This window comes from Felis catus, chromosome C1, assembly GCF_018350175.1.
Source record: "Felis catus isolate Fca126 chromosome C1, F.catus_Fca126_mat1.0, whole genome shotgun sequence".
NCBI classification, from domain to species: Eukaryota; Metazoa; Chordata; class Mammalia; order Carnivora; family Felidae; genus Felis; species Felis catus.
In genome coordinates, this window is record NC_058375.1 from 143,153,826 (window position 1) to 143,168,933 (window position 15,108).

At 34.8% G+C, this 15,108-nt stretch overlaps 1 protein-coding gene across 5 annotated transcripts in view; it reads left to right on the top strand.

The window, feature by feature from the left end:
* The window catches only part of ARL6IP6 (ADP ribosylation factor like GTPase 6 interacting protein 6), a 40,020-nt gene that overhangs the window by 6,454 nt on the left and 18,458 nt on the right, over positions 1-15,108 (top strand). For 4 of the 5 annotated variants that reach the window (XM_006935285.5, XM_003990770.6, XM_019838117.3 and 1 more), the window contains one exon: positions 6,362-6,494. In XM_006935285.5, the coding sequence (XP_006935347.2) occupies positions 6,362-6,494 (133 nt within the window). Of the gene's footprint in view, positions 1-1,879; positions 2,753-6,361; positions 6,495-15,108 lie in introns of those variants that run through there. The other variant, XM_019838118.3, reaches the window with a different exon arrangement.

Genomic DNA, 15,108 nt, shown 5'->3' on the forward strand with positions numbered 1-15,108 from the left:
CAAATTTGCATTTTTTTAAGTTCATTTTTATTTATTTTGAAAGAGAGAATGGAGAAGGGACAGAGACAGAGAGAATCCCAAGAAGGCTCCAGCACAGAGCTTGATGTGGGGGCATGAACTCAAAAACTGTGGGATCATGCTCTGAGCCAAAGTCAGACACTTAACTGAGCCACCCAGGCACCCTGAAGTTGCATTTTTAATAAGTTTCTAGGTGATATTTATGCTGCTGGTACATGAGAGCCACTGGTTTAATGTTTCCCAAACCAGACTTATCAACAACAAAACCCTGCAGATTTTCTTTTTTTGAACTTAAAAGATTTCAAAATCTGCAGATTTTTTAAATTTACAAGATCCTTATCTACTCAAAGTCACTTAATTGGCTGCATACTTTAATGTTTAATATAACATCAGGGCTCCTTTTTCCAGTTTCATGAGCAGTTCTATTTGTAAAGATTGATATTTTGTGACTTTAATTCTTTCTTGGGGCATCTTCAGAGACTAAAGGGAAAATTGAGTTAAATTTTTTGATAGAATAAAGGTTATTTAACCTTGAAGTTACCATATTGGTCTTTTGGATCCTTTTCTTAATCTAAAGTACATTATGAAATTTTTGTCATCTTTTCTATATCTCAGTTTTGCTCTTTCATTATATTAGGAATAATCTTAATAGTACTTACCAGTTACTTTTTAACTTTGCTAAAAATAAATTATGATGGAATCTTCTAGAACAAACAGTGGCCTGCAGACCAATCTGACCTACCTGTTTTTTGTAAATTAATTTTGTTATAGCCTAGCTTTGTCCTTTCCTTTATATATTGTCTGGCTGTTTTCATGTTACAATAGCAGAGTTTAGTAGTTGTAACAGACCTTACAGCAAGTAAAACTCAAGATACTATTCTGACCCTTTTCAAAAAAATAGAGTATTCTCGTTCAGTTAGTCATTCAACAGAAAGGGCTTCAGGCAGAAATACAAACCGTCCTCTTTGCTAAATGATGTATTTTATTTTTCGTATTTTGTGATATTTGTCTGCCCTTATTTCATAGTGTTTGTAAATGGACAAATGCTGAAGGCATCTATGTATAAAAAGGTGATTGGAAAGAAATTTTAAAAATTCACTGGGTTGATGATTCAAATTGTTCATAATTCTAAAAATGGAAATGTTTTGCAAATTATGGAGCAAAGTAGACGGTTGGCCTCTCTTTGCCATGTGTTTTGTGTTTTGGTGATGCACGTGCAAAAAGAAAAAGCAAAACTAATGATAAGCTGAAACCACTTAAAGGTGTATCTGAAGTCTGGAATCAGTATTTATAAGATAATTATGTTCCAGATTCATGTATGAAATTAGTAATCAGTTACTTGCACTTAAGAGTATATGGCCATTTCTAGGGTGTATATTTTTAAAACCAAGGAAATTCAGAATGAAACTTTGGATTTGTTGTATTTATATTTTATTAAAATTTCTAACATAGTTTTTACATGGTCTTTTTAGTCTTCTGTAAATTGTTCATCAAATGACTTAAAATAAGGAAAGAAAGAAAAAAAAGATAAGGGAAAGGGTATTTTGGACATTAGATGATAGTAATAACTATTTTGCCTATTATACTAAAGATTATATGCTTCCAAGAGTAATATAGGCTTAACAAGATATGACGAGTTATATAAAGATGAGTGGTCAATCCGTGGGGTTGCATTGTACTTTTCCCTCTACTTTTGTGTATGTTTGAAATTGTCCATGATAAAAGAAGTTTTCTAAAAGTTTCCCATGTGAATTGGATGATTTAACATGGTTGGAAACTACAGATGTTACTTAATTTTTCAAGTTTTTGTCACTTCATCTTTCAGAATGTTTCCTTCCACTTTCCTTGCCTTTTTCAGCAGGAATGGGAGTGAAATTGCTACATGCTGAGCTGCAGGTGAACAGGCAGTTGGGTAGAGACCTTTATCAGGTGACACTGGAAGGGGAGGAAAGAATGCTTTCATCTGCTCCTGTATTTGGAAATAATAAGTTTGAAGATCAAAGGCTATCTAGCTTTCTGTCTTAACATGCAGAGACACACGTTGGTTAAGGGATTTGAAGACTTGAGCTGTCGGTAGACTGTGTTGAATTTTAGAGAAAATACTAAATTATTTAAAATGTTTTTGCCCTCCTAAGTTAGAAAACTATAGAATCTGATAAAGTTGCAAAACTTTGCTTAACATTTAAAAATAGTTGATTAATTTTAGGTATGAGTACATCTAAGGTTTTATTAGTAACCAGCTATAGTTTTTACAACTTTTAAAATTACCTAAATACTAATTTTAATTTTTAATTTCATGAGTTATAGAAATAATATAGTCTCACTTGGAAAGAAATTCCAACAATTAAAGCAAAGATTCCCACTAATGTACTTGTATATCTTTTCAGATCTTTTTCTATTCATTTATATGTACAGGATCATTCAAAATGTGGTTTTGTCATTGTCATAGAAAGAACATAATTGCAATCATGCAGCTTTATTAAAATGTCTTGGAGATTAATCTGTATCTTTATATATAGTTCTACCTCATTCTTTTTTGTTACTGCACTGTAGTATTTCATAGTATACAATTTTATCTAAAATTTTCAAATTGTCAGAAGCTCTGAAATAGGACTTGGACATTATCAGCATGCTGTGACATTTACTCATTCATTGTTTGCTTATGGCACAAATAAGTTTTTATGAAGGATGTATTTGCATAACAGTGTTTTAATAAATTTTTCCCAATATCGGATCACGGGAGGTGTTTTGTTTGTTTGTTTTTCTAGTTGTTTCTGTTTATAATGTGCAAACTATTGCCTTCACATATCTGATTTCATAAAGCTTCTGAAAGTCACCTCATCCCTGTAAGCCTGAAAGTGCTAAATAAAATATTTAAAACATACAATCATCTTTCTTTGTTGGCAGCTTTTATAGAAATACAGAACTGCCAGCATATTTTTAGAGTAGTAACTGCACTTTGACACCAAAATCATTTATTTTAAAAAGTGAACCAAAACAAAATATACCATGAGATAAGTGAATATAAAACTCCAGCAAAAAGATGGGGATAGGAATTTTCCACCTACCCCCCATCTTTGCTTTAGGTAAAAACATTGAAGCCCAGACGTTTCAGTTGGTGGAAAGATGAATTTCCATCAACTGATGAAAATTGAACTATAGATAAGAACAAAGGATGTATGTATTTATTTAAAGGCCTATATCCTTTGATACACCAGTTCTTTGGAAATTTGTTACAGATATCCTTGTATAACTGTATAGTTTAAGGATATTACTTGCAACATAGTTTTTAATAGTGGAATAATAAAAATATGTAATAGAAGTGTAGCTATGTGTACTGATATGAAAGGTCTCCAACATTGTTATGTGAGAAAAGCAAAGTGCAGGACAGCTTTTCTGGTGAGAATCCTATTTGTGGAAAATGGAATCTATATGTATTGTATATTGTACATAACTAGCTCCATATATATATTTACATTACCTAGAACACTATAACTTAGAAAAGATGCACAACTTAGCTGATTGCTTTTAGGAGTGGAATTGGTGAATTGAGGTAGAAAGACTCTAACTTAGTTTTTATATGCTTTTGTACTTTTTAAAAATTATGTTAACTTTTGGTAAAATGGGTTTACGTAACATTAGTTGTCAAGTTTTTAGCATGAGGGGTTCTGGAGGAAGGGACTTGCTGCAGATATAGTTGTGTAGTTACCAACTTGTGTGGATTTTCTGCTTGTTCACAGACAAATTGAGTCATTTTCTGAAGTATAAGCACTTGTAGACCGTAATATTGCAATGTACTTTTTTAGGCATATCATTATGAATTGGCTTTTGTCAGTGATGTAACTCTTGATTCGTTCAAAGTGAATATAAAGTAAAACTACGCAAGGTGAGGTAAGCACTTAGGTTGTAGAATAGTGGTCAGTTTTCAAAACTGAAGAATATTCTTATATTAATTTTGACGAGTGTTCTATTTCACTTGAGTGAAAAGGCTTGATGGGCTTTATAGACAGCCTCACATTTTATTACTTTTTTACCTGTTATTTTGTGTCTTTCTCACATTTTTTAGATATTTAGAAGTTTCCATTATTCTACAACAGTCCCCAGATAGTTGAATTTTCATAATTACTGTCTTTGTTCTGCAGACTTTATGTATTGTAAGATGTTAAACTTAGTGTAAACCTGTCAGTTGTTTTATCCCCTTTATCAGTATTCATCTAAATAATAACAAATAATAGCTATTTGGCAGAATAACCATCCTTAAGTTGTAGCTGTGTGTACAGCTATAAGTAATCTTACAATTTTTATTTTGGTCTTCTATCTCACTGGGTTGGCAGGAAGATTGTACCTCAGTCTTTGCTAAGGTTCTGTCTACCCAGTCCTAGGTTCAGTTAAGGTTCTAAAGTCTGACACTGTGCCAGGACATTGGGGTGGGATGCAATCTAGTCCTCAAAGCATTTGCTCAAATGAGTTACTGTGGAAGCATCTTGCTTTCTGGTCAGGATGGCCTTTCAGATGTAGCACTTTTTTTTTTTTTTTTAATCTTTTTATTTATTTTTGAGAGAGAGAGTGTGAGCGGAGGAGGAACAGAGAGAGAGGGAGACACAGAATCTGAAGCAGGCTCCAGGCTGTGTTCTGTCAGCACAGAGCCCAACACCAGGCTCTAACTCGGAAACCTCCAGTTCATGACCTGAGCCGAAGTCGGACAGTTAACCCAACTGAGCCACCCAGGTGCTCCTCAGATGTAGCACTTTTGTAGCCACATGACCATCTGCTGTTTCTGTGCCCCACTTAGGAGAGAGACATCTGCAGGCTTGGCTCTGGATCCATCTGCCAAGCTGCTGTATATAGCTACAATCCCTCTGTGGTGGTGTGTGGCCTCCTCTCCTGGCTCTGCCAGGAAGTGCCAGCAGTACTATCCCCTGTCCGTACACGCACACACACCACTTTCTTCAAACCAGGAGAGTCTTCCTCACCTGTGCATAAAGCCCTCACTCTCTTTCTCCCCGTTCTACACAAAGGTTTTGTCTATACCCGATCAACTCATCTTTGCTGTCTATTCAAGACATTTTGTGTTTGTCTACCCTCTTGCTTATATTTATCCCCCCAGTTCCCTGAATCATTTTGCAACATAAAAACCAAAGAGACACTGAGGCTGTTTCTCTTTGTCACATCTTTCTGTGGCAGTGAACACACAGTTCCTTATCTCCTTAAAAGGGGGTAAAGGAAAGGGAACTAGTGAGAAAAGATTAAGGTTAATCTTTCAAAAATACTTTGCCACAGTATTTCTTAATACTTCATTTCTCTGAGTTTGTCTTTTAGCAGTTTTATCGGACTGTTACCGGACTTCGTATGGCTTATAAACAGTCCAGTGCACGTATTTCTTAACCGCTTCTTGCCAGAAGGCATCTTAGTTGTGCATTTTGTGCAGCCAGGAAATTGGTAGTTCATATATTATTCTCAACCATAGTCTTCACAGCCTTTCCTCCCTCCCTATACTACCTCAGTAGGTACAGCCCGGGACACACAATCAGTAGTGGTAGCTTAATAAACTCTCTTAAGGAGGCAGTTTGAGTATGTGTCTAAAAACCTTCAAATTAATTTATTCCCTCTACTGTTGCTTTGTTCATTCCCCCCATTCTTCCATTTCTCAACCTTTTCCCCCTTCCCTTGAGTTGAAGATAATACCATGCTTTTGACTTAAGAATTCTTTGAGAAAATCTTCCAGTCTTCCCCTCTGAAAATAAAATTTAGGATCCCAACTCATTTGTAAATTGTGAGTTAACTTTTGTCCATATACTGAGAAAATTGAATCAGCTTAGGTTAATAATGTTTATAGGAAAGGTATAAAGAGTATACACTGTAAAATTCTTATGTCAAAAGTGCATAGTATGGAAAGAAAGGAAACACTTATTGTAGGTAATAAAAGATAGCAAGCTGTGATTCATAGAGTTAAATGAAAAATGTCAAGACATTTTAACAGTGAAGTATTTTAACTATTTCTGTAGTCCAATTTTGTAAAACTGAAGATATATTAAGTTGAATTTGTACTCTTTTCCACATATTAAATGATAATTGAAATACCAAACTATTGTTATTTACATTTTTAGTTATTTTATATTTTATTCAATTATAATTTAAATATTGAATGATATGACTTCTAATTGTGCTTTAGTATTTTACACTTTACATGGTTTAGCTTGTACTAAGCTCAAATCTCTTGTATCACCTACACGCAATTCAGAAGTTCAGAAATACACATGATCTTCTGAACATGAAGATACTGGTTTAATTTAAATTGCTTTGCTGTTAATAATTAAAGTTTTCTTCCTCTTTTCCCATTAAGGATTCTGGACTCTACTTATAATCTCTCTATCTGCCGGATTCTCCTGTTGTAGCTTTTCTTGGACAGTGACTTATTTTGACTCTTTTGAACCAGGAATGTTTCCTCCTACTCCTCTTTCACCTGCCAGGTTCAAGTAAGTATTCTTGTTTCTTTTTTAACCCATTCCAACCCTGTTGAAATGCTAAAATATATAGAAGCAAGAGGCTGCTTATTTGTAAGATAACATGTTGAGTTCCCAGTCTCTATAAAATATAAATGACTTTAAAGTTTCCAGATTGGCTCAGCCTTTAGATAAATGGAGACTCTTTTAAACTCCTTACCTAGATAATGCAGTGGTTTTTTAAAAAATGAAATTCAAGAGTTGATCTATGAAGTAAGAAATTTTGATGGATGTTTGTCCTCTCGGGCTAGAATTTCATTTAAACAGTTTATGAAAGCTAAATTTATATCAGCATAGTGAGAGTTTTACTAGATGCATCTATAAATGGTCAGATTTATATCAACTTAAGTTGGATTGGACTTTTCCCCAGATTTCAGGTTTCTGTAATAATTACCAAGCATTTATGGCACCCAATTTAAATGTCTAGATCAGATTAAGTGCATTTCATAGTGGAACAATATTAGATTTCTTTGGTCTGTGTTTTCTATAGTTCAAAGACTTTCACAAAATTCAGTTCTAACCTAGTTTTAATCTAGTTGATTTATGTCAAGAAAGCTCGGGTATTAAATACTATAAATTTCCAAATATGAGTTTCTAAGACGTCTAGTGTATTCTACAAACTGAGGGGTTGGGGAAAAGGTGAAGAGTAGAAAATAAACTCTGGTTTAAAATTCATGTGTTATCAGAGTATTATGGTTGTTATTGTTGCTATTATAACTACCAGCACCAGTTTACTTTATGGACAGTTTGTAGAGATCAAATAAAATGTATTTGAGAGACTCTGTAAATAGGAAGTTTTATAATAATGATATTTATTTGTTAAATGCTTATTTTAGAGAGAGAGACTGAGAGAACGTGAGTGGGGGAGGGACAGAGAGAGAAGGGGACAGAGGATCCAAGCTCTGTGCTGAGAGCACACAGCCCAGCATGGGGCTCAGACTCACACACCATAAGATCATGACCTGAGCTGAAGTCAGATGCTTAACTGACTAAGCTTCCTGCCCTTACTAATGATATTTATTAGTAATTGTTATTAACAGCTTTCTTTATTAGTAAGCTCATATTTTTCTGTCTTATAAATCTGTCTTTAAAACTTGTGGCTTTACTTCAGATGAAATTTGTTTGTGTATCTTAAATGTCTTAATAAATCCCTATCTGTACATGAAACATAAATCATAGTTGGCATTACATTTTGTATGTGTGTGTTCAAAGTGGATAATGAGTAATAATTAAATTGAGTAAGTTGTTCCTAATAGTGCAATGCCATCCCATAGTTTACGTGACTACCATTCATTTGCAAAGTTTATTTTCCTGTGTGATACTGTGTTCAATTCAAATTCATATTCTTGATGCTTGATGACATTAATTACTTGGTAATAAGAGGTATGCATCTAATGTCAATAATATAATGAGACTCCTTTTATAAGCCACCAAAAAAACATCTTATTTTTGCCTTTTATTTCTTTATATCACACTTCCCTCTGGATTTTCAGCCTTACATTTGTAGCTATTTAGTAGATCTTGTAGCCTGGATATCAGAAAACACCTTGCACTTAAAATTACTTACACTCTAGCTTGTCTTAAAGACATCACTCTCCATCCAGTTATCAAGGCTTGAAACCCGTATTCACTGTATTTATCCTTTGCCAAGTCTAGCCATTCCTGTTTTTTGAAATGTTACTGGAATACTTTGTCTTTGCACCCTCAGTGTTTTTGCCCTTTTTAAGGCCTTAGCCTGTGCACTTCACTCCTTGGTCTCCTCTACTCCAAGCTTTCACTCTTCATATTCGTCCTGTATTTTGTTACCTCTGTAAAAACAGATCTCTGTCGCAGCTCTTCCCTTGCTTAGAAGTCTTCAGTGACTTTCCCATTGCCTTCAAAATGATGTCCAACTCCCAAGTACAGCATAACAGTCTGTCCTCAAATGATCCTTCCTTACTTTTCCAACTTTATCTTCAGCTATTTCTCCAGTGCACCCTTTTCTATAGCCATATATCAGATTACCCTGGCATTCCCTGAATAAACTGTACTTTTGAGATGTCATGACTTTACTCTTACTGTTTTCTCTTCCTGAAATACTATTTTCCCTCACAGATTCTCTTTTACCCATACAAGAATTCACAGGCCTCGTAGATGATAGAAGCTTTTGGAGTTACAGAAAAGCATTTCAGTGTTCTCTGAAATACCTGGAATGCTCAGAGCATTTAGTTTCTTAAAAAGTATCTTTGCTTTTTTTATTAAACTAGAACCAGTAACAATGGACCTCAGTTTTCAGTGTTATTAGTCATTCAGTTTTAATATGAGATAGTGCCAGATTAGAGACTTAGATGGTGTATGTTTGTTAACACAGTCCTAAAAACCACAGTTTTGAAATATACATTGTATGTACATATGTATATATTTAAATTCCTTTCCTCATGTATGTTAGGTAATTTTATATATGCTAAATCAGCTATTAAATATATCAAGACCATGACTGAAAATGTAATTTAATATTATCATGTGTTGATACAGATAAGGCATATAATAAATTTAGTGATAGGGGATTGCATATTAACAGAAACCACATACCAAAAACACATATAATTCAATGATTAATTGGTGAAACGGGGTTTTATAGTGAAAACCCTGCCCTCTAGTGCTTGTGGAAAATAATGCAATTACTGTGCTTCTGGAATGTTAGAATAAGTTTATTCTCTGTGTCACCAGTAGAGTGAGAACTTGTACAGGGAAACAACTTTTCTCCTTTGAGAAAGTTTAAATCTTCAGACTCTATTTTCTTAGAAATCAGATTAATGTATTTCATTAATTTGCAATATCACACTTTTATACAAATATCTATCTTTGTAACAGGCTCTGTATTCCTTTATAACTTAAGCAATGATGTTAATATAAATATTTTTCCTGATTGTATGAAAGTACAAGTCCTTAGTTGAAAATTCAAAGACAAAGGCCCCCAGAGGCCCCGCCTCCTAATTCCATCACATTGGGGGCTAAAGTTTGTAACATAAATGGAGAAGAGAATGTGGATGGGGGTACAAACATAGTCCATAGCACATATAATTTAGAAATTTTCACTTTTACATAAGCACAAGACTTTAGGAAATAAAAGATAAAGAATTTTGCAAGGGATATTTTTAGACAGGTATTTAATAGACTTCAAAAGGGATATTTTAAAATAATGCCTTTATTTATTTTTTTAAGTTTATTTTCAGAGAGAGAGGGGGAGAGAGAATCCTAAGCAGGCTCGGAGCTGTGAGTGCAGAGCCTGATGCGAGGCTCAATCCCATGAACTGTGAGATCATGATCTAAGCCAAAATCAAGAATTGGATGCTTAACTGACTGAGCCACCCAGGCATCACTCAAAAGGCATATTTTGAGGGGTGCCTGGGTGGCTCAGTCCGTTGAGCACCCAACTTCAGCCCAGGTCATGATCTCACGGTTCGTGGGTTCAAGCCCCGCGTCAGGCTCTGTGCTGACAGCTCAGAGCCTGGAGCCTGCTTTGGATGCAGTGTCTCGCTCTCCCTCTGCCTCTTCCCCACTCATGCTCGCTCTCTCTGTCTCTCAAAAATGAATAAATGTTAAAAAAAATTTATTTTGAAGGCATATTTTGAAGAAAGATTGTTATACTGACTTTGCAAACTTTGCTGAGTTAAAAGGTATACTGCAATGTTACACACACAGAGTTGTTTATTAGAAAACAATCATTTCCTTTGTGTATTTGGATCAATTATACTTTTAAATTATTTTCCTACTTCTGAAAATATGTTACTATGTTAAATAATGAGGCAGTAAGTTTAGATTCTTTGAAGTATCTATATAGGCTTTCCCCACTTCTTGCTACTTTATAATTAATTTTTACTGTTCTATGCTACTTAATCAAAATCTCCAGTTCACTTCACATTAGTTTTCATCATTCATTCATTCAGTTTGCTCAGTGGTTTCCAACCAGGCAAATATGACAGTGTGTATGTAAACAGTATTTCATATGTGATTATCCAATTTAATTACAGTTTGTAGGAGTTAATGCATCTAGGTATGTGACCTACCCATGCAAAGATACTGCATTTATTTGAGTTCTCCTGATTGGAAAGGAAGTTAGATATGGATAGATGTGCCTTAAAGCTGCAATTTTCCTAACAGTGAATGAATGTTCTAGGATTGCTAGGGAAATAATAAAGATTATGAGGGAACCAAGTCCCTGCTAAGCCACCCTTACGTATTATCATTAGTTCAGGCACTTCATTTTTTAACAGATGAAGAAATTGAGGCCTGGGGAATTTAAGCAAGTTGCACAAAGTCAAATAATTTGCATGTAACATAGCTAACGCCTGACTCTATGTTTAGTGTTCTTTGCCATACTAGCTAAGCCCACCCACTTTGAATTATGAAATGAATCAAAAGGAGGTAGTTCACTAATTGAAACAGCTTCATCTTATTGGCAGTTGAAGCACTTATTGGCGCTTTTGCTTTGTGGCAGTTTTGCCCATGTGATACAGCCAAATCCAATCAAAACCTGTTCTTAACTTCTCACTGTCTTTGTTCTCCATTGTTTTTTCTTGAGTGACCAGTGTTCTCCACTTTAGACTACTCTGCACATTTCACATTACCTGTGCCCCATCTAGTGGTGCAATGATGTAGCTGCATCATTGGTTTATAGTTATTCAGCATGCTAAATATAAAAACCATTTAATTAATTGTTGGGGCACCTGGGTAGCTCAGTTGAGCATCAGACTTTGGCTCAGGTCATAATCTCGTGGTTCATGAGAGTTTGAGCCTCACATTGGGCTCTGGGATGACAGCTCAGAGCTAGGAGCCTGCATCGGATTCTATGTCTCCCTTTCTCTCTGCCCCTTTCCAGGTCACGCCCCGTGTGTGTGTGTGTGTGTGTGTGTGTGTGTGTGTGTGTGTGTGTCTCTCAAAAATAAATAAACATTAAAAGAAATTAAAAATAAAACATTTAATTATTAAAATGTCCCACCTAGGATAGAAATGTTACTATATAGTCTAGAAATAAATTTAGAGGAAAAATGATAATGTAAGTGATGGATTTAACAAACAACACAGTGTAGAAAGCTCATTGGTTTTGTAATTATGAAATAAAATATTTAATAACAGTAATATGAAAAATAGTGAAAAAAGTCATTAAATTTGTCCTACAGTAATTTAGTTAAGAGTCAGGGGTCAAGGCCAACATTCTTTTTTTTTTAAACTTTATTTATTTTAAGAGAGCCTGAGTGCTAGTGGGGGAGGGGCAGAGAGAGAGAGGGAGAGAGAATTCCAAGCCAGCTATGCACTATCAGCATGAAGCCCAGTGTGTGGCTTGAACCCATGAACTGCAAGATCATGACCTGAGCCAAAACCAAGAACCAGATGTTTAACCATCTGAACCACCCAGGTACCACTGAAAGGCCAACATTCTTTTTTTTTTTTTTTTTCAACGTGTATTTATTTATTTTGAGAGTGAGCACCTGTTGTGTAAGTAGGGGAGGGGCAGAGAAAGAGGGAGAGAGAGAATCCCAAGCAAGCCCTGCACTGTCAGCATGGAATGGGCCAACATTCTTAAGTTAAAAGTGTTATTTCATTGCAGTCAATAATGTTAATTAACAAAAATCTTATTGTTGGCATGAAAAAATGCACAGATAAAAATTAAAATTTAACAGCATGTGACTGTAACTTACAAGCCAACAAGTTAAACTTTGTAGGGATAGGATTATTATTTTGTGGTAGAAATACCCACAGAGACTTATTTTCAAGGAGAAAAAAAATCAATACGTATGTGTAAAGTTATTAAGGATGGGCTAACTGTGTTATAGAAATCAAATATTACTGGAAATTTCTAACCTCATGATGGTCAAAGGTAGTATGAAGTAAGATTTCTGGTGAATTGGCTAGCTGAGTCCAAAGTCTGGATTATTGAATCTCTTGTTGAGAACCTGCTTTTAAATAATTTTTCTTCTTGTTGAGAAATATTGTGTAAATAACATTTTATGCATTCACAATATTGTAGATTTTGGAGAAAGTATCAGTTCTTCATAAATCTATATCATCTTGAATCTTGTAAGTGAAGATGAGTCTTTGTGAGGATAGAATGAATTGGTTGTAATTATGGCTTATTTGATGTGGGGTTCATGGTCAAAAAGTAGGGACACTTTGAATTACTGGTATTATGTAATGATTTCTAAGAATGTGCCAGCAAAAAGAGTAGTGTCTTTTCACTAAAGCTGCTTTAAATATCATCTATAGAATTTGGCATTATTTCATAGTTAATATACAAACCAGGGACTATATGTTACCTTCTGGAACTGTTAGTCGTTTTTGTCAAGATGACTGTAAGTTATCCACCTTGTTACATCATTTTCTCATCACAAATGATACTTGGTAAATATCAAGATAGTTTGAAAAATCACATGCTTTAAATTTAATTAAAAATTAACATATTTGGGGGCACCTGAGTGGCTCAGTCTGTTAAGCATCTGACTTCGGCTCAGGTCATGATCTCACGGTTGGTGGGTTCGAGCCCCGCATCAGACTCTGCTGACAGCTGAGAGCCTGGAGCCTGCTTTGGATTCTGTGTCTCCCTCTCTTCCCGCCCCTCCCCTGCTCACACCCTATGTCTTCTTCTCTCTCTCAAAAATAAACATTAAAAAAATGTTTTAATTAATTGATTTCTACAAAGTCTTTTTTTTTTTTTAAAGTATATTAACTTACAGTGCTATTTGGAATCTGCAAAGTAAATTAGAAGTAAGAAAAAAAAAAAGGAACAGTTGGTTTTTGTTTGAATTGCTTTCTGATAAACTGTTTTTGGTCATTGTTTTACCAAAAGAACACATGATCTGTTACTTATTTTCTATGTATGGTGTCCTGGATATAACTAGATGCTGAAATACTTAAATTTTCATTATGTTTGTATATGAGTATGTGTTGTTGTAGATGTGAAGCAGACAATGAGTAAAATATTCCTCCAGGATTGACATTGCTGTATTATAATATTCTTTCTCTATTCAAAACTAGATTTATTTTTCTGTTATTAAAGAGTTTTCTCTAACTTCTTGTTCTTCTTGTACTTGGGGGCTTTAATTCTTGGGGGTTAAGATATGGACAAATAGAACAGTAAAAATCATAATAGAAATGAGATTATGAGTCTTGGGCAGTAGTAGAAGTCTTAGAGGTAAAGAAAAGTGGGTGATTTAGTATTTAAATTAGAAGTTCCTTTTCCAACCACACTTAATTGAGTACAGTAAGTTGACTCTACTCTTCTTTCATACAGATTTTGGAGAGCTTGCTTCTTTGTTGAGTCAGATTCTTTATTGCCTCGGACTAATGAAACATGTCAGATGGCTAATTGCAATAGGAGAGAAAAGCTAGTGACAAAAGAGATAGATCAAGAACTTGGCCTTGATATTTGAATATTATTAAGTTTCATTATCTAGGCACTATTTGGAGTCATCCCTATGATCACTATTAATGAATATATTGATGGTCCTGCACTGTGGCTTCTTGAGGTGAAGAGTTAAAGTCATGCGTGTCTTATAAAATATATTCCATTACTGTTTTGAATGGATACTTAAATAGACGTAACAAAGTCCATAAGAAATCATATTAACTATTGGTTTCCTTGTAATATAGCAATGAGTATTTGCTTTGTACACGTTTGCTATGGGTTTTGCTTATGGTAATTTACAATGTTTTATGTATGGGCTACTGAAAAGGCAGTATCCATATGCATAGAACATCGCTGATGAGAATTACCTAATACTTGCCAGTTTTGTTCTTGGAACTTTTTATGTGTCAACAGTCTTTGTAAATTATAAGAGGCAGCCTGGTATATGAAAGGGCTTACTGGCAGGAGAACTTTTGAGCAAGTCAGTCAGTGTCTCTAAGCCTTAATTTCCTCCTCTCTAAAATGAGATAAAAACAATCATATCTGTCCTCATAGGCAATGAATGTAAGTTTACTGATTAAAGCAACAGATACATTAGGTGAAAAAGCAGTCATGGTGCCAGAGTATTTCTTTTCTTAATTGAGATCCTTCAAGCTGAATGTGGACTTGGCCTGCTACTGGCTGCCAATTATATTGTTTTTGGTAATTTTTATTTATTTTGAGATTTTATCCCTTCCATTCTTTTCTTCCCTTTTTATTCTTTTGATATAGGTACTCTTTCTTTCATGAAATAATGCTGATATTAGATGGTAATGGTTTTCTTTTTTTTCCTTACGTTTATTTTTGAGAGAGAGAGCACGTGTACAGAGCGGGAGAAGGGCAGAGAGTGAGGGGGACAGAAGATCTGAACTGGGCTCTTTTCTGACAGCAGAAAGCCTGATGTGGGGCTCAAACTCACAAACTGTGAGATCATGACCTGAGCCAAAGTCGGACTCTCAACCAACTGAGCCACCCAGGTGGCCCTAGATGGTAATGGTTTTCAGACACAGTTCTTGGCAAAATAAATTGGCAAAACATGGTGTCATTTACTTCCTTTTTTCAAAAAAAAATTTTGAAACTGACTCATGAGTCTAAAAGCTTGGGAATCCGTTATTCTTTATCTTTTGTACTATTTTCCCAGCTTTTTATGGAATATAGACTTTG